Source organism: Brachyistius frenatus, unplaced genomic scaffold (assembly GCF_029030835.1).
Source record: "Brachyistius frenatus isolate BFR_SWC_R1_liver_20210118 unplaced genomic scaffold, ASM2903083v1 Contig_13, whole genome shotgun sequence".
Taxonomy (NCBI): Eukaryota; Metazoa; Chordata; class Actinopteri; family Embiotocidae; genus Brachyistius; species Brachyistius frenatus.
In genome coordinates, this window is record NW_027210612.1 from 5,734,462 (window position 1) to 5,755,209 (window position 20,748).

General features: G+C 42.3%; 1 protein-coding gene across 2 annotated transcripts in view; it reads left to right on the forward strand.

Annotated features, from left to right (window-relative positions):
• Positions 1-17,827, forward strand: part of LOC138617725 (adenylosuccinate synthetase isozyme 2) — a 24,753-nt gene extending 6,926 nt beyond the window's left edge. Inside the window, exons 2-13 of one of the 2 annotated variants that reach the window (XM_069692968.1) lie at positions 3,909-4,011; positions 6,617-6,685; positions 6,829-6,879; positions 7,020-7,086; positions 10,709-10,816; positions 11,321-11,402; positions 11,488-11,614; positions 13,240-13,394; positions 13,951-14,075; positions 14,742-14,839; positions 15,245-15,394; positions 16,642-17,827. In XM_069692968.1, the coding sequence (XP_069549069.1) occupies positions 3,909-4,011; positions 6,617-6,685; positions 6,829-6,879; positions 7,020-7,086; positions 10,709-10,816; positions 11,321-11,402; positions 11,488-11,614; positions 13,240-13,394; positions 13,951-14,075; positions 14,742-14,839; positions 15,245-15,394; positions 16,642-16,694 (1,188 nt within the window). In that variant the 3' untranslated portion in view covers positions 16,695-17,827. The other variant, XM_069692969.1, reaches the window with a different exon arrangement.
• Positions 17,828-20,748: the final 2,921 nt, after the last annotated feature.

Here is a 20,748-nt window from a genome sequence, read left to right on the forward strand (position 1 = left end):
TGATTGACACATTAAACAGAACGGAGTTTACGCTGGACTGTTGCTATTTTAAAGATCACGTCTTAACCTGAAACAACTCGAATCAAAAGTTCCCGTTTTGTTTTTACACCGAAGATTCAGCGTGCGCACAGTTTGGCAAATTGTTAAATGTTTTGTTTATTTGGTTTGCTTCTGAAGAATTTATATAACAGAATGATGTTTACTATCAAAATAAGCAGAATTTACGGTGGCTGAAGTAATCCTTAATATCTAACCTCAGGTTAGTACTGTAATCCGATGGTTATCAAAGCACAGGGCTACTTTCTTTTATTTATCACGTTATAGATTTATTAAATGTGTTTTTAGATTAATCAAAGAAGCGGCAGCATTGACAGAGCAGCACAAACTCCCATCAATAGGCCTTTTCACCACAGACAATGTGTCTTGTGTTCCATTGAACACTGATGGTGTTTGTAACACCACCAGCAGCAGCTAAATTCATTTCAACCATCTCAGTGCTTCTTATTTACACTTGTGATTTTCCCACTTTGACATGTCAAAATGTCTTCTGTGACAGAAGTCCATTTATCTGACGAGCAAAAAGCCCAAAGGTGTCCGAGTCCTACTCTGCCACTGAAAACAGATGTGTGATGTCGTCTGTGGATCTGGTTTCTAGACATGTCTCCTCAAACATTTACAGTGCATATGTGCCAGAAACTGGGTGTTTACCTTGCAGGTAGGATTTAATGAGACGATTGACTTTTATGATGTGAAGTGCAAGAATTTGACCCTTTTTAGACACTAAAATCTGAATATCTAAATAACTTTTCTTTCAATCTTTCTTTCAGTTTTTTTGAGCAAACGGCCCTTTTACACAAACCAAACAACATTGATTTGGTGTTTGTGGACACCCAGTGAATGTAAGTCCAGTAGTTTCTGTTCTTTTAGCTCCATTTCTTTTTTTCCAAATAACCGCAGGGAAACATCTGGCTATTTCGCTGCCAAATAGTCTGAATAGTCTAGTCTGTCACTCAGTTGTGTAGTTCAGCCGGGGACACACTGCCTGCATGTGCGCGGGGGTCATGTAACGTCTTGGTTTTCATCTTGGAGCTCTTGTTAACAGGTTTGAGCCGCCACTCGGCATGACTTGGCGAGTACGGCGTGTCGTCTACAGAATAGACCTGACACCCATTTGTCACGCACTGTTCCCAGCAAAATAGACATCGAAATGATGTGTGATCACATGTGCACTATGTAATCATATCAGACACCCAGTGTTGCTCTTGGTATGTCATGGTGATATTTTATCAGGTGAAGGACGGTGTCTTAGCAAAAATTACGTGCCTGCTTTTTGGTTGCAACTCTTCACTTGTTGGACCTCAAACATTGATTCATGATGGCCGTTATCAAAGGAAAACTCACTGATTCAATGACGGGACTGGCAGCAGCAGCACTGCAGCAGACACGTCGCCAGTATGAAACACGCACGCCACGCACCCTTTGCGTCTCGGGCCTGTTTGGTACATGGCAAATGTGTGCGGAAGGTTTGGAGGGCAGTAAATAAAAAATGCCGCTACGAAAGCGCTGAGACTGAACCAAAATAGAAAAAAAAAAAGCACCAAAAAAACCTGCATGCTTAAAGCTAAAGGGTAGAGTGAAGGTGGATTCATCACAAACATGTGTGGATCGACTAATTACTTGACTTGATACTTGATATGACGACGACATTCCCAGCAGGAATAGTAACCCGTGTCTGCCCTTTTATATCGAAGCAGAGAGCTGCGAGTCCCGTGTTTATCACAAGTTCAGGGTCAGATCGGGTGCAGGACAGTCTGGATCCGTTACCACCAGGTCAGCTCAGGTTTTATCCAGGTCCTTTCTCTTTTCAAACCTTCACTTCTGTGTTCGTCTGCAGGTACAGGGACGTCTCATTGTAACACACAGCAGTGCACAAACCATAGAGCGGTGACAAAGGTTGCGTATCTCGTGATGGGAACGGGAGGCCGATCATGGGACCGCAGGAAGACCAGAGTTCTTCGGTACGGTTGGGGGTGGGGTGAATTGTAAAACTAGTATCTAAAAAGGAGAGGCATCTGACCCCCCCCCCCCCCCATTTGTTCCCCCGCTCCATCTTCAGGGTGCCGCTGTGGCCAGGAATAACTCCATGTGGTCGGAGCACATGCTGTGCTCGATTTATATCCGCAGGCTACAGTGCTGGGAACACATCCTGGTCGCAGGACAGACGGATTTGAAATGGCACCTCGGGTCGTGGCCGGTGACGCAAGCTCTCGAGTCAAAAACAGATCTGCAGTTGTGTTGCTGTCGCAGCAAAAGTACTTAAAATGTTGTATCTAGCTTCCTTTCTTTCTTTTTTTTGCTCTTGGTGTGTGTGTTGTTGTTGTTGTTGTTTTTTTTTATCTGCAGAAATCATCTTTAACTTCTGACTGAAGTAAAGCAGAGACGAGCAAAGCGGGTCAGATCGTGCCGTTCTGGCCCGAGGACTCACTGCTTATGCATTCATATCTCTGAAGTCAGCTGTGCGAAGTCATGTACAGGCCTCGATGATTAACACCCAGCAAGCACAATCAAATACAGCAAGATTAAATATAGTCTTCGGTGTCTGGCTGTCTGGAAACTATGCTCCCTCTTGACTGGTGGATGTGTTCTCCTGATGTAACTGAATCAGTGTAAAGCCATGTTTCAGTACTGTGCGGTTAGAGTGCTTGTTTTTACACAAAAAAATGCTGCTATTTACAATTAATGCTTGAATTGGTTAACAGGCCTAATTAAGGAGGCTGTATACGTGATTGTTTCTGGGAAATCTTGCCATAAATACATGTACATTATAGGCCTGGCCTGTCACAGTTATTACATAATTGCGATTATTTGAGCTGACTGCAATGCTTTTGCATAATCATTAGAGTCGTTTCCATTCATCTGTATGTAAATAGTTGAATAGAAATGTTATATTTCAACCAGTATTTCCACGTTGTTTTCCATCATTTGGACTTTGACTGGAGCTCTTTTAGTGAAATGTCCTTGTTGTGCCCCTTCTGCAAAGTTAGAGGTTAATAAATACAATTATAGAAAACCTCTATTGACGCCAGAGGAAGGTGCACAAAGTCTGATAAGTTGTTTCAGGTTATGTTATCTCGCATTGAAATGTGGTGGTGTGGAGTCGGAGAGAAACCAGCCTCTGTAGCTCGCTCTTCATCTCTGCTTGAGGCTAAAGTCCCGGGGCCATTTCAGCAACAAATAGCACGACACGCTAACAGAGAACGATTGAGTTTGCATGTAAAGTACGCAACCAGAGAGAAGATATCTGTCCTTTAACACTGAATCGGTGTGTTACTGGTGCAGAGTCTTGTAACTGAGTTCCAGCATGTTTACCAGTTAAGTGACTATTGCTGCCAAACCTGTAAATGTCGTTAAAAGTTTTATCGTCACATTTGATTTAGCTTGTTCTTTTCCTCCAGCTACATGTTTTCTCATGGGGTGTGATTGGGTTGTATTGCTTCAAGGCAGATGTTTTTAAGACTATGAACTGCAACAAGTTGTCGATTTTTTTTTTCTTTTTTAATATACTTTATTTTGGTGCCGAGAGCAGCAAAGTCCTGACAGGACGTGTCGGTGATTTAGGGTGTGGAAACGAAAAGATTATGTACAAGTTTAACTCCTTTATACTTGTCATTTGTCAAATATGTTTAATCTTGAGAGAAGCCTTTATATGTCAGCAGGACAGGAGTCTCTATGCAACAGCGCAGAGTAACACGCATACTAACCGACGGTTGCCAGCGGTTTATGTACGATGCTTGTTGTTACTCGTCAAACCATTCAGCCTCCTTCTTCCTGTTTTTCAAAACAAAAGTTGCGTTGCCTCCGTGTTTCCGTTTGCCTCGCCTCATCGGACTCTTGTTTCCTCTCTGCAGGGCGGCAACAACGCTGGACACACAGTGGTGGTCGACTCGGTGGAGTACGACTTTCACCTCCTCCCCAGCGGCATCATCAACCCCAAGGTCACCGCCTTCATCGGTGTGTAATGCACGCAGACACACACACACACACAGCGGTTACCCACAGCTGAAAGGCCGCCGCCCCTCGCTATTTTTCCCCGGCGAATTGATCGAGATTCCTTTTTAGCCGGGTGCACGTCATCGCTGCTGCAGCCTCCATTTTGACGGCTGCTACAGTTTGTGTGATCGGCTTGACGCGGAGCCAGACTGCAGGCTACATCACATCCATTCATCTGCAGTAACTTCATTAGCTAATGGGGTTTTACTCCTTCTTTAAGGCTCCCAACCCTCCACACATCTGCACTTTAACATATTCGGCTGTATGATTTGTCGATACTTAATCACGTTTCTGATTTTTCGTCCTTGATATAGGACACATTAATGCTCCTCTGCAGGCACTAACATTCAGGGAGGTTTGCAGCAAGTGTGACATGAAGGTGTGTTTTAGCACACATCGCACTTGTACGACCCATAATTATTGACATGTTTTTTTTTTATTTATTAGTTCATTTGACAAAACAACTTAAGACGTTATTCAATTGCAGACGTATATAGTTTTTTTTTCAACATTTTTTTCTCATCAACTCATTTGGTGTTTTCATGACACTTTTAAGCCATTTTGTCATGAGAAGTGCTTTTCTGAGTTCTTCTCATCACTGGCCAGTCTTTACGAGACATAAAGCATGTATAATATAACTATATGCTCAATTTGGTGGCAGCTTTTACCAAAAACACTACTAAAACGCTAATTCAGGCTGCGATTAGTTTGTGTTGTATATTCTACTATAAATGTGATCAGAATTTTAGTTTGAAATCACCATTTGGGCTAGTTGTGCTGTGGAAGGTGTGAAGATTATTTCTTAATTACACAACAGGCTGGTCTGTCAGTCATGGTAGTCCGATATTTTGGGCACCTGCTTTTCATTTTGCAAAGAAAATCTAGATTTGTTTGAAAATTAGTTCTAGTGTTTTTACAAAGTGGGGGATTGTTGTTTGTCATTTTACTTCCTATATGTAAAAGTACATTAATGGTTTCTAGCATTGACAGTAAATCTGTTCACGTCTTTCCTGATCTTGAGCTACAAACGGTTTCTATCTACATCACCCTCACTGTGTTCCTACAGTGTGAATGAAAAGAGAATTTGCAGCTTTTGTTGCTCCGTTCCACATTTCGTACATTTAATTTGGTCAAAGTAATTACCTCACCTCCTCCACTTAATGCAGCCCCATTAAAGGATAATTAGAGCCAGCTGTTTGAATACTCCGGTGAGCTGGTTTTGTTCAGCTGTGCTGAACAGACATATTTCTCTTAACGTCGCAGTCAGGATGGCGGCGCACAGCCGGCACTCCTTTCACAATGCTAGATACTGACTTTTGTTGAGATGCAACTTGTAATTCGACTTCAGGTGCCAGGAGGTCATGAATAGTGACTGAAGATAAAGTGGCTGGACAAAAAGTTTTATACATTTCTCAGTATAACGGTAAGAGTTTCAGGTGTTGCCTACTAAAGTTAGTGCATCTTATTTTTCACAAGTGTCTTCATCCAAATATTCTGTTTGAGTTATCGGGACGACAGAATCAGTCCACTCACGACCATACAGTGCTGCTACAGAGTAACCCGAGTACAAACAGTGACTGCAGAGAAACGGTCACACTCATCAAGTTACTCAATGACTGAACTGAATTAGTGAGTCCGGTGAAAGTGATGGCTAGAAATGAGAAGTTGCCACCCCGATGTTTTGTTTTCCGCTCGGAGAAGATATAAGTTCAGGTGTCATAGGTCAGATTTACTCGCTTCAGAGCACCATTAACTTTCACTGGTTTACACGGAGCAAAATGCGGCTCCGTATGAGCGGTGCTGAAACACTCGCAGGCTGAGATGGACAAACACACAGTACTGTAAGAACAGGCTTGGAATTTGATCAGGTTTATTGTAGCTGATACTCATCTATTAAATAAGCCTGGATTGGCCTCGATAACGCTCCTCACATCTGCTCAGGACGACTCTGTCTCACAGCATCACAAACCTCACAGTGAGAAGTAATGGTTCGATCTCCACTTGAAGCACGTTCAGAAAAAGGTCATACTTCAAAAAGTCATACTATCTCATGTCGTCCAAAAAGTGACCCAAAAGTCAGTTTTGTATATAGTATATAGTACATAGTATAGAGTATATAGTATAGCCGGAGCGATGCGGCTAAGTTTGATGTTTCGCCATGACACAGGAAGTTGATGTTTAAGGTCAAACGATGCTCCAAACCTGACGAAACTTTGCACATGCGTCAGGCACCAACTTTCATGAGTTTTTGAAGATGTTAAAGCCGCCAAAAAAAGGCAATTTTTTTTTAAGAAGAATAAGGAACAAGATCGAGAAAAAAATTAAGACTAAGCGGGAATATGCGGACCCTCGCGTGATGCACGTCGGGGAGCCGGCAGCCCTCGACCCGCTGGATCGACCTATTTTATTGCATTTTAGATGTCGATTTTAGCTTCGTATTTCCAAGGTGTCACAAGTCTGTATCAACTTGTGTAAATCGTGTAAAGTGGACACTGAAATCAAACTGTGCGTGGTTCTGTTTTATCAGAGACTGTGAACTTAAACCTCATTTATTTGTTTACTTCAGGTAATGGTGTGGTGATCCATCTTCCGGGCTTGTTTGAAGAGGCAGAAAAAAACGAACGCAAAGGAAAAAGTGAGTTATGTGCAGCTTCTTTTTTATGTAACGGGCAAAACAAGGTTGTGTTCAGTGTTGAGACTCAAAGTGTGCTTCTGTATGTGTGCGTGCGTGCGCGTGTGCGTGGGTGTGTGTGTGTGTGTGTGTGTGTGTGTGTGTAGGTCTGAAGGACTGGGAGAAGAGGTTGATCATCTCCGACAGAGCACATATTGGTAAGTCCTCCCGGGTCTGCTCCTTTTTCACGGATCTGTGCGTGAGAGTTGGAACGTGTGCATGAAGAAATGTGGGTGCGCGAGTCCTGCTTTCTCCGAGGTGTGTGAGAGTGTGTGTCCCCTCTCTCCCTCCTCCGCAGTGTTTGACTTCCACCAAGCGGTTGATGGCGTTCAGGAACAGCAGAGACAAGAGCAAGCAGGCAAGAAGTAAGAAACCTGTTGCTTGAACAATGGCTGCAACACGTACTCACGCACTCACTCACTTTCACCACAAAACTTAGAGGGAGAAATCGGATCGGCCTTCGTTTCTGCTTTCGGGAGGTATTTTTTTGAATCTCACAAGTCACTCAGTGTTACATCCCATCCAACTATTCAGTCTGTTTGTAAACAAAACAAAGACTAAAGTAGGTCATGGATTTAAGAAAAAAAAAAAAAAAGCACCACTTTTTGCGTTCCTCAGCTCAGATCGTGTGCAGCTTATTTTCGTTGACAGTGATTCATCCTCTTGTCATGTGACTTTCAGTAAAGTCTCCGTTCCTCCGTTTGGATGACTTTAGAGATTATTCCTCTTTGTTGTCTCAGGGTCAACACTGCTACGGATATAATACACTAAAACCGCTCAATTAACACACGATAACCTTGATGAAGTTGCTAAATCTGCTGTGCAAATGTTAGATTTATTGCAAGTGGAATGTAATAACTTTAATTTGAGGAAAAAAACAATATTACCACACCTTTATACCTGAAAACAACATACTGTGTTGTTACTCTAAAGCTGTAGTTACTAATTCAGTTTGTATTCCTGCCTCGGACAAACCTCTGGAGTTTGCTTAGAAACGTAAAGCGGGGATAAATGATGTTTTTCTAGTAACAAGCAAAGGATGGTGTGAAAGTTTCTGTGTCACTGACCTTTACGGTGACTTTCAGCTCATTGTTTAGCTGCTCGGCTGTTTTGTTTCGCTCTCGTTGCTCTCACCGTGTTGTTTTTTTTAGAGAAGCAGCTTTAATAATCAACTTTACACAACCTGCTCATCACCAAACGGACACTGTTAGGGACACAGTGGAAGAGTCAGCAGCTAAAAGCATTTGATATTTCCTTCAGGAGTTGGTGGAGACCGAAACGGAGCTAAAAGAGGGAATAACGGACTTAATGTCACCGTGTTGCTGCTGGATGTGTCAACTGTCAAATGTGTTGTGTTTGCGGGTTTAAGATGGTTTATCGCTGATTTACTTCACTTCCTAGAAAGAACGTTGCTCTGTCTGTCCTTTCTTGTGGAATAGCCCCTATCTGCTGATGAAATCTTGCCACTAATCGCGCACTGCTCGTGACTGTTTTCCTGCAAATTTCACCACAAACACTCATCATCTTCAGTTTGTAATACTGTAAATAGGCTTTCATCAGTGGATCAATCAACCACTGTGTTGCCTCATCGAGCGATAGCTAATGACCTAAAAGATATTTATTTAAATGAAAATATTCAAGATTATTACTTTAAGATGGAGCAGAAACCTACTTATCCTCCTTTATTTGCACAAACATTTGGCTTCAGTTTCCATATGTGCATATGCACGTCTTTCTGCAGTCATACATGACTTTAACCTCAACACGGCTCCTTCCGGAGTCTAACTCAGAGAGGTCGCAGGGTGGGCAGAGTCTCGCAGCCCTGAAGCAGGTGGCTTCTGTTAAGGGCCAGCTTTTTACCCTCTTTTTATAAATCCAGGTATTCATTAGTTTGTTTCATTCCACACCAAATTCAAAGACATTCCTGATATTTGTCCAGGCAGTAAATCATACGCAGCAGAAGCTGAAGAGAGACGCGTTGTATTTCTGTTTAAAGCTCGGTTGTCTTTAGCAGCTTAGCAACCAAAGCCACAAACTCCCCCAGTCAGCACGTGTGTGTATGTTCATGTTCATGTTTGATGTGTGTGTGTGTGTGTGTGTGTGTGTGTGTGTGTGTGTGTGTGTGTGTGTGTGTGTGTGTGTGTGTGTGTGTGTGTGTGTGTGTGTGTGTGTGTGTGTGTGTGTGTGTGTGTGTGTGTAGTAGGGCGAGGGCTAGAGTGGTCGGGATTCGACATCTGGCCAGCTTGTCCTGCCACAGACGAACACCCCTGCTGGACATTTGAGGGCTTTTACCTTCCAAATTCTTTTTTTTTTTTTGTGTGTGTGTGTTGTCTTCAGAGTATACTCCAAAAAAAAAATCGAATTTGATTTGTTCGCACGGGGCAAACTGCCACATTCGAGACCATAAGGAGGCCTGCCGTTTAGCTCTGATCACCACACCACTCTCCACTGACGCAAGCCGCCGAGTTAAACTGGTTTAAATGTGTCCGTAAATTCACTGTACTTGTATTTAACTTCTGCATTGATAACATTTTGTCTGTGTGAGAGTGAGAGACAGAGACAGAGACAGGGTGCATGTTCACCAAGGTGCCTTAATGGCAGAGCCATTATAAGCTTTCAGCAGACTGCTCTGTCAGGCTGCTGGATCTCCAGGCATGCCAGAGCACGAGCTCTGCCGGAAGTCCGAGCAGAATACAGTCACGGAGTCGGATCGCGCAGTTCAGATTCATGAAATATCACAACTGTCAGCTGTTTGTAACTGTTAATCCTGTGTTCAAAGCTTGCGGCCTTAATTAATGTTGTACGCTTAGGTTTCTGCCTGTAATAGTATTATAGAAACGGGCCAAATGGCCGCATCATTTACTTAACATACATTATAAATCTGAATAAATCCTACAGCAGATTGGATTAAAGCTTATAAACATTTTGAATTTAATCCAGCAGTTTACAAAATATACAGATAATTAAAGCTCACTCGGATATACAGTTACAAATTTATATTTCCATTTTACAAAAGGTACTCAACCTTCAAGCGTGTCTTTTCCGATGATATGTATTCACTTTAAATACTTTTCATTTTGCACATGTAAAGTGACAAATACTTCTTTCCTTTTTGTTGCCACATTTACAATCTGAAATATATTAATCTGTACGTGGATAAAATTTTGAGGTTTTTGCACTTTACTTGATCATTCAAAAAAAGTAAAGTTTAGAGAAAAATTTCACAAATTTATGTTGTAGCTTTGAATTTTTTCTGTCGTGACTTTCTCCCACCGCTGGCAAAAACATGTCGGCTTTTCACTCGTGCACTTTGCAGACACGGTATATTGCACGTTTTACATGGGTCATGATAAAAGTTAGCAACCGTAGAGGATCTTTTACTATTTCTGTTCTTTAGTTTGCATGGACGGTGAGCAAATGTCTACTTTGCCGTGCCCTTCCTTTTATTCGGCAGAGTTATCATGGGTACATGCAAAGGTAAAAAGATAAAAAGTTTTTGGAATAGTCCTTCTCCAGTACTCTGTTATATATTAAGGGACCATACTGTTGGGATACAGAAGTGTCAGAAGACATTTTGTGTCTGAGTTTGGCCTTAATGTTTTGGGGATTTGGATTTCTCAAGTCTGTAGAGATTCAGAAAAGAGTTAAACAACTGCTTTATGTCTTTTGGGAGATAATCAAGCATCAGCAAACGATTTAGAGAAAGTTTTCACATCACAAGTTTACAAAATTTACTGTATTTGGATCCAGTTTGGTGATGTTGAATCCGACATGGCGGGTTGAATGTCTGTTGTAGATTCTGCATGCGATGGACTTTTCTTCTTGTTCGACTCAGGGATTTTTCCTTTATACTCAAACCACTGAGTCCAGAGGTGTGTGGATGACCTGATGAACTTTGAAACGGTAATAAGGCATGTTGTAGACAGAGATCACATGTTAATGGTATTTTGTTTTGTATTTTCTCCCTCCTGTCTCGGCCCTGCTCAGCCTCGGGACAACAAAGAAGGGGATCGGTCCGGTGTACTCGGCCAAGGCAGCACGCAACGGACTCAGGATATGTGATCTGCTGGCGGACTTCACGCAGTTCTCTGAAAGGTCTGTTATATGACCGGGGTTTTTAATGATAGCTGTGTTTTAATGTATTTGCTCAGTGTATTAATGGTGACGCGCCTCACAAAGCATTGGCCGAATACTCCCAGATTAAAGTCTGGGAGTCAGAAATGTCATTTACATTCCAACAACACGTACCTTTCTTCAGGTTTATTTGAGGAAATACTTTCTGCCTCCCCAACAACAACAAAACAAAACAAGTCTGCTTCAGGGGTTATGGTTCCTGATGACTGTGGATCAGTGTGGTCAAACCAAACGTCACTTAAAGCCAAAAATAACTGTCTCCATTACTGATATAGTTTGGTTAATCTTTTTTGCTGATGTGACAGAAATACCGACATTAAGGAGAAGAGATAAATTGTTTGCGAGCTGCCTGACTTTATAATCCCATTGCAAGATGATGCAGAGTGGTATCGTATCAGCCTGCTTATGGGAGTGAATGACAGGCAACAGTGACCAGTCTTCCTTAAATTCCTCTTCCTGTTACAGGTATAACGTTTTGGCCCAGCAGTACAAGGCTATGTACCCCACTCTGGAGATTGACATAGAGGGAGAGCTGATCAAATTAAAGGTAACACAAATCAACCGGAAACATATTTTTTTTTTGGAAACACGTATTCATTCTTTTTTGCAGTAACATGATGTATTATTTTTAGGACTACGTGGAGCGGGTCAAGCCCATGGTGAGAGACGGCGTGCACTACATGTACGAGGCGCTTCACGGTCCTCCGAAGAACATCCTGGTGGAAGGAGCCAACGCGGCGCTGCTGGACATAGACTTCGGTCAGTGAAGCTCTGTGTGTGCACGTGCACTGCAGTTAAGCATGCCTTAATCTTAACTGGTACATTTATCGTTTCTAAAACAAGCCTTCTTCCTTGTGCTAACCTGAACTCAGAATAAATGTCATTTCTGATTGCAACGCGCCGTTTGGTGCATCTGCAGTGACCCAGTGATGTTGCCCAGAAACACTTTAGCTTTGCGGTGCTCTTTACAAAAGGCTGCTCGGAGCTCAGACGAGGGACGGCGGTAAGTTTGAACTGTTACTGATGTGCTGTGGCATCCGGGCTTGACGTGCACGCTCACGCAGTTTAAAACCACTCAATGCCACCTGCCTGCGCATGAGCACGAAGGCACCTTGTGTCAGCGGTCTGTCAGTCAGTCAATCAGAATCACACAAGTATTTACATAAGACGGATGTTTTAAAGGTGTTTTTGCCTTCCAGATGATGACACGCCAGACTGAGCAGTTGTCTGTTGCTGTTACAGAGCAGACCTGTTATTATCGAGAGCAGCGATCAGACTGAATTGCAGTCAAGGTTCAGAGCTATTATGAAAACACCATGCTGGTAATAACCAGTGGACACAGTGTCCTGCACACTGACAGCCACACAACCTCTCTGTCGGTCTGACTGACTGCATCTATAGTTGATTAGAAAATGTGACAGTAGCAGCAAGTCTTAAGTTCAATCTGTTCGTTTTGAGCTTCACAAAACTTTCATTTGTGTAAAGAGCACACTCGCTGCTGGAGACACGAGACCTGTTCTTTGATTACACAACAGTACTTGAAACGGAGCACAGTATTTTCTGAATATCCGAGGCAGAGCTGATTTACTGTCTTGTCAGTGGTTACCACCTCAGGGACGTCCTCAGGTCTTGTTCGACAAAAGACAAGATGAGTAAAAGTGCTTTAAACTCAGAGTTTTGTTCTGTTTCAAAGTCGTGTTTTTCTTCTTGAGCAGCTCCATTATCAAAGAGCCCGTTGGCTTCAAGGCAGCTTCTTGGTGGGCAGGTTTGTCTGATCAGGTGTAGCGTCCAGAGACTAAAGGGAGAGGCAGGTCAGAGTTCAGTCTCACAGTTTTCCCACATGGAAGACCATCGATTTAAGTCTATTCCAGACGTGGAAAGTCTCGGCATTTGAAAAAAAAAAAAATTTGGGCCAAGACGTGGAGTTTTATTTTGTAGCATGTTTAAATTGTAGTTGCTGCTTAAGAAAATGTCATATTTTTTTTCTATATATGGTTATCTAACTTGTTTGGTTTTGTCCCCCGTCCCGCTCGTCAACAATCACTTCAGTCAAGATGTGCTTTTTCCCGTCGCTGCTAACGAAGGCGAACATGCCCGGAAAATTAAAAAAAATTCCAAGAACTTGCTACAAAACGATGACTTGAATGATTGGCTGAGTACGCAAAAATCCAAATGCAGAGTCGATAAAACCACAACTGATCGGTTAAGATCTGGGAAGGTGTGCCTGACGGGGCCACGGTGTCTAAACTTTGCTCCGCACAAATCCCCCCCCCCCCCCCCAAAAAAAAAAAAAAATCTTGTTTTTAAGTTGCACGTTCGCTCCACCAGTTTCCACAGTGTGAATGAGAAGTGTGATCAGTCTGCATTCCTGCTGTCGTTTGCAGGGACGTACCCGTTCGTGACGTCGTCCAACTGCACGGTGGGCGGGGTGTGCACCGGTCTCGGCATGCCGCCTCAGAACGTCGGCAAGGTTTACGGGGTCGTCAAGGCGTACACCACCAGAGTGGGCATCGGAGCTTTCCCTTCAGAGCAGAGCAACGTAAGAAGACGCAGAAACACGACGTGAAATATAAAGTGGAGCTCTTTAAATACTGGTTTTTTTTGTTTTTGTTTGTTTTTGGCTCCAAATGTGGATTAACAGGGCCAGCAGTGGGATAAGCCAGAACTTTGTGCGTCTGAGAAAATCAAGAGCGTTTGGGGAAGGAAAACACGTCCCCAAACCACACGTCTTTCTGTCAGCGGTTTCTATGTACATAGTTACAACGTGGTGCAACGGCTTGATATGACTTGTGTAACGACACAATGTGACTGAAGTTTGTTTTCAAACGGCAGCACCACCCAGAGGAGAATTTGCTCCACGGCTACCGACAACCGGCTGCAAGCATACCTCGTTCACTGAGGTCAATAAATCAGCCCGTGACACCGGCTCACGACTAGAACTGAAGCCCCGACGTAGAGGCCGAGCTTTAATGGCCAGATATTTTTTTACTTTGGTCACTATAGGATGACATGACGCTCGATAAACACTCGCAAAAAAGAAAAAAAAAAAAAAAAAGCTTATCTGAGAACTCGGGATCTGATCTTGTTGTTTTTAGGAGATCGGAGAGCTGCTTCAGACTCGAGGGAAGGAGGTCGGTGTGACCACGGGCAGGAAGAGACGGTGTGGTTGGCTGGATCTGGTGCTTATCAAATATGCACACATGATTAATGGCTTCACCGCGTGAGTTTCCAGGGTTTAAAAAAAGAAAAAAAGAAAGAAACATAAATTTAAAATGTTTTTGAAAGATGTTTTTTTTGTGTGTGTTTAGAGTATAAAATAACTATAATAATAGTATTAATAATTACTATTATAAATCTTTATTTAAACACTACAAATACATGAAAAAAAACCCACCTCTTAGCGCTATTATATGACAGCTTTGATATTACCTGCTGTTTTCCTGGTCTGTTTTGTTTACAAAGACTATCTTTAGTTATTGTTTAATAAAATACTTTTATATGTGCTCCTTTTGCCTTCATGATGTATTTTGAGCTCGTGGTCCTCAGGAAGACTGGCAACTGCTGTGGTGAAAGCTAATGGGGATCTTAATAAACTAGTAAAAGTGCTGCAGCAAAATAAGATGGGATAAAAATGCATAAATTATAGCGGAACTGGGAGGGCGAAATTTTGGGTTAACATTCATAAAAAGCCTTGATTTAAAAGATTAGTTTTAAGAACAGAGAGTATTAATTCACAGCAAACTTTTTTTTTCTTCCTTCCAAATAACAAGGTACATCAGTTTTCTCTGATCTGTGATTTGCTGTGAAAATGTCTCAACTACATATTTTATTCCGTTGTTGTTGTTGTTGTTGCTGCTGCTGTAAATCTGTCCGTCTTCTCTTTCAGTTTAGCGCTCACCAAACTCGACATCATTGACGTGTTCCCGGAGATCAAAGTGGGCATAGCGTACAAAGTCGACAACCAAACTATACCTCACTTCCCAGGTGAGCAGAGTCAACAAATCGACAATGTCGTTGTCGTACCGGTTGTCCCTTTTTCGGGGCTCGATAGAGAGGGATGAGACAGGCTGGAGGTATTCGTACACAGCGGTGTCAAACTAACAAGATGAGTGGTATTTAAAGATACTGAACCAAGAATGTATCAAAAAAAGTGGGGTCGATGCATCTCTGCCCTCGGTGGATACTATTGACCCGCCCCTCCTCCTCCTCCTCCTCCTCCTTCTTCTTCTTCTTCTTCTTCTGGCTGTTATGATTTATTACAAGAGAGCTCCACTTCGAGGCAGAAACACATCGACCCGTTGTCATCGCTGTTTGATTGAGCTCCGCCGTAAAGCTAATGGTGTGATATTAACCGCCCCAATCTCTGCTGCTCTCGTTGATCCGTGCCAGCCAATCAGGAGGTGCTGCAGCGTGTGGAGGTCGAGTACGAGACGCTGCCCGGCTGGAACAGCGACACCTCGGCTGCGAGGAGCTTCGAGGAGCTGCCTGAGAACGCCCGGAAATATGTCAACTTCATTCAGGAGCACGTGGGAGTGCCTGGTATGATCGCACGCACGCACACAGGGAAACTGAGCGCCTTAATTTATAAATTAGAGGATTTAAAGTGTCGCAGCTGAATGCTGCAGAAATATTTGTACGTCTCGTAAAGTGCTTTCACTTTTAATCCCAGTGCTGCTTTAACCTTCTTTTAATGTGACTAAAAGGAGCTGCGACCCGGCAAAACAACCAGGGCTGCGACTCGTGGTCATTTTTAATTGATTAATGTGCTGAGTAGTCTTTGCATTAATCAATTATTCATTTGGTCCACTAAATGTCAGAAAAGACTGTCCGTCATAATTTTACATATCACACGCTAATTCACCCTCACTGGGTCTTCTCTCGCTAATGCAGTCAGAACAAGTAAGACGTGCTGCTGATGTAAGATCACGGGTGGCAATGAAATCTGATTACTGACCCGCTGCACGCGTCGATTAAACATTCTGCGATTACTGGTGTGATCTGGTTTCTCTGAGTGCACATAAACACCGACCATAAACCATAAAAAAAAAAAAAACACAAAAAAAACATAAACTATATGTAAAGATGGACGATATGCCACCACTTCCTCCTATTGACGCGGGGCGCGGTGGGGTCGTCGTATCGAGGTTGCCCAGCCGACTCTCTTATTTTTCAGATAATATTTATGAGTAACTGCCAGTTGGCTAGCTCGCTAGATATCCGCTACTTTTTCTTCGTACGAAGGCTATGCTCTTTGCCTGTTGTCTATTACATGAACATTAACTTGGTAATAAGTTGGCTTTCAAAACACAAACTGCAGCTGGGTAAATCGGTTCGTTTGGTTTACCGCAGGACGGCTTCTTTTGTGGTTTGTGGCAGACGGCGATAAATCTCGCTTCGTTAACGAAAGCAGCAATCTGTTCACGTTCTTAAATATTATTTCGGTTGGCAGGTGTAGCCATGGCTACTTCTTTTTTTTTTTTTTATAGCACCTATCAATGCTGATGATATACACGCTTTTACTAGCATTGAGTAACTAACTCAAAGCACTGAAAAATAAACACAAAAACAAACAACACCGTCATAAGATGTGCTCAATATGTCAGAAGTTTGACTCGCGTCCAATCTGCTAACATGAAGGGGGGCGGGGCTTTTGACTTATACAGAAAGCAGCCACCAGGGGGCGATTGAGTTGCTTTGGCATAACTTCTCAGGTGCTGCCATGTCGTCCATCCTGTTGTTTATTCTAGAGAGAAATGAACAACTATCTCTGCTTCCTGTGTCCTCAGTCAAATGGATCGGGGTGGGAAAATCTCGGGAGTCCATGATCCAGCTGTTCTAGACCGGGGGAGCAGAAAAACAAGCAAAGGGGATGCACAGCGGCGAATCAACTGTACCCTTCTTCCTCTCTCCCTCCCCCTCCGACACACAGCCTACCTACCTGTCTCGACTCCCGACGCAGACATGAGCATCCTGTCTGTTCTTAGTGCTTCATCACGGTACCATCAGACTGTCCCACGTTACAGAGAGGAGCTCTCTGGATCCCAACAGACTGACTTACACCACCCCCCCCCCACCCTCCCCCCACCCCCGTTTCAAACATCTCCATCTGGATTTTTTTTTTTTTTTTTACTTTAGGATTCGACGTCACAAGTCCCTCTTTTATTTGTATCTGTTGATATTGTGGCGGTTTATTTCAGAGGTACGACGCACTCAGAGGTACGACACTAGCTGCCATCAGGTCTGAGAGGACGTGAGGGAATGGACTCCACGCGCACACACACACACACACACACACACACACACACACACACACACACACACACACACACACACATTGACGCAGACCGGGATCACTGCCCGGAGGGACTGTCGGCAGACGTTTGGTTGGTCAAACTCTGTTCACGTGTATTGTTTTGTTGATCCATGCTCTGATTTAAATGCGCTGTGCCAGTCTGGTGTAAATCAGTTGAGCAGTTTTTAACCTCAGCCCTTTAGATGCTTTGGACTACGTCTGCTTCGTGTTTTATTCTGCCAGGTGTGCGGCACATCCTGACACGATAAAGCGATCCGTAAATAATTTAAACGTGTCTTTTTATTTTTGTGTTTTGGTTGTCGGACGGGTGTTTGGACTGATATTGCCTTGTCATTTAACCAAAAAAAGAAATGTGCGCTTCATTTTCTTGTAGCTAGCGGTTGCTTCGAGTGAATGCTGCTGATGAAAAGTTGGCGCACATCTTTGCGTACTGTTTCAAGGTTTAAACTTAGCAGGTGAGTTTTTCATTAAATGGTACAGAGAATCGGGTGTATGAAACCCTTTTTAATATCACTTCAGTAGACCAGCATCTTTCCACTCACATTCTCGTGATTATTTATCTTGGTACTACCTTTTGATTTTTGAGCACACTGTTCTGTTGATGTGGGAGGGAAGCAACTACTTATATAACTTATGAATTGATAAATAACTGCATCAGACAGTTGGTCATCATCTTTATTGTGTCCAGTCTTCTGCTTTTGTTATAACGTGTATTTAAAAAAAAAAAAAAATTCAATCCAGACGAAAAGGCTTGTCAAGTCTTGTATTGCATTTTGCCATCAGGACAAAAAAAAAAACACACACAAAAAACAGTACTACTCACTCACAGCGTTTTCGACTGACGCTGAACTGGTTCACAAAACTAGATTTGGATTGCTCCATGTGTTTCTGCCAAAAAAGAAACAAATATAAAGGATTCAGAACCCAATGGTTGGTTCCTGAACTACAAAATACAGGAACGTGAAGCGTCATCAGTGGGCAAATCTTATTTCTCAGAGAAAAACAACAGAAAGCGTCTGCAAATACAAAAGTGTTTTAACATGCCTTCAGGAATGTGCCGTATCGTATCGTTATTAATAATATTGGTATGATTTTAGAGATGGAAAAAACATCACGCGATATTGGCAATGTTCTGACTTGTTGACGTAACGCCGTCATATCGCTGCGTTTCTGTAACAGCACGATGAACATCACGTGTGCGTCTTAATCTGCAACTAATGGTGGTAGAAGTTAGTTCTAAAACGAGCAGAGATTTCCGCGAAAGTGGTTTTTAAAAGATACGATGTCCAACAAACTTCGTTTATATCACATCACTTATTTTATTGCAATTGAATGTTCTTGAGATTAATAATAAAATAATTTTCAGTATTTTGTGGCATCGTCAAGAATATGGCAGAAATACCCTGAAATCGCCGACCCGTACGCTCCGTTCCTCTGGCAGGTACTCGTTTCCATCTGTGAATTATCCATAATTAGATCATGTAGCTCTGTCAGATTAAAATAGATATTCACAATAAGATGCTAAAAGCTTGCGGGTAAACGTTCCTGGATCAATAACCAGAACTTTTCTGGTGCGAAAAGCCGTTTCACCAACGAAATGGACGACTAGTGTTTAATGTTGCGTTCATGTTTTGCAGGATGGAAAAAGCTTTGGGAGAGTTCACAGCTCATTCAGCACGGCCACCCTGATTTCAAGTCCTTCAATCACATCAATGAGCTTATTTTAAATTCCCCGAATCACAAGTATTAAGTGTTATTATCCTACTTTGTTTACATTTTTAGTAGCTACCAACCATTTTTCTTTTTTAAACTACTTGTTGAAACTAGAAAGCTGACGTGAGTTTTTCCCAACTTTGGTTGCTTGTAATTATGGTCTCAACCATGTGACATGAACATGGTATTATTCTGCCAGTTTCTGGTCTAAATCAGGTTTGTATACATGTTAATCTGGCTTTAATCTGTTCAGATTGTGATTTTAAAGTATTGTATACACAAGAAAGAGATTTTCAAAGACAAAAAAAAAAAACCAGTCAAAATTGAAGAAGCAGAGACAAAGTTATCCAGATTTTTTTTTTTTTTTTTTCCCCCCTCAAATGTTGTACCACACATTTTCCTCAAGGTATTCAGCAGCTTTCATTCACATGCTGCAGGCTAAAAGACAAGGTGAGCTCACACGATTGGATGAACTGCCGTGGAAGAGTGACGAAATGCAGTTCGCTGACAAAATAAATGAACACCGTATCTGTTAAATGTGAGTTTCATCACGTAAACGGCCAACTGCGATGACGTGAGTTTGTTTTTGCAGACGCCTCCGTATCATGAAGCACCGAGTTGCATTCATCACAGCTGCTCGGTTGTAAGTTGCATTCATCACAGCTGCTCGGTTGTAAGTTGCATTCATCACAGCTGCTCGGTTGTAAGTTGCCACTTTGGTTTTGACAGGGACCTTTTCGACAAGCCTGAGCTACACGCAGTAACTTTGCTATGACGTGAATGTAGAATTTGTCCTGACTTTGGAAACTACACAGTGACATTTCTCCGGAGGCCCCTCGACGCGAGGACGAAACTGAACTCCCAAGTGTTAAACTGGCGGGGCGTTTGATCGGAGGTGAAGGTGAAAGAAAACGACACGGATAAACCAATTTTGGCTGGAAAACCATCACGGGTTTATATGACACGGTCGTTTGTCGTAAATGTAAAGTCCACAATTTGAAGGCATGTTATCGATATTTGAATGCGCTGGTAGATTCTGGAATACTTTTAATTTCACATCTCTGGAGGCGATATTTGCAGCCGGGTGAACTCCGAATGTAGTCGTGTTTTTAATTTGTTGAATTAATTGAATTGTAAACCTGATGACATGAATGAGTGATGCATTCGGTCAAATGATCAATATGTCATTTTTGTTTGTGAATATGAGTCCTAGAAAATGTAATCCACCTCTTCTCCGGTGACATAAACGTAACCCGCATACAGGCGAAACCTCAGGACAGATTCAATTTTCCTTTATAATTTAAAAAAAAAAAAAAGAAATGTATTAACTCTTCATGTTTCTTTTGTCTTTAGATTGTTGAGTCTCACTCACCAAAAGTCTGTATGGTCTCAAATACTCCTTTTAATTTTATAACTGTGTTTTCTACTGATTCATTGACACCCTTTTTGCTTCTGTCTGTGTGTTGTGGAGTTTCGGATGCTAAAAAAAAAACAACCACCACAAAACAGGATCTTTCTGTTATCTCTATCTGCTCTACTGAACAGTATGTTTGACATTTGTGACCCTTTATTTCCTGTTTCCCAACAGCGGCACTTTTTTTTTTTTTTTTTTCTCTCTTCCTGTTTTGAATGAACGTTTATCCCTTTACTTGCCCACACTGCCAGCTTTCTCTGAATCACAGACTCCTACCAGACATCTGGTCAAGACTAAATAGCTACATACGCACAACGTTCACACAAAACCCTCCACACACGTTCTGTGAACTGTTTGGTCTCATTTAACCTCTTTAGATGCAGCTCTCCTCTATTCAGGTTGAAAAAAAAAAAAAAAAAAAAAATCACCATATCTTCATATTCCTCTCTGTTT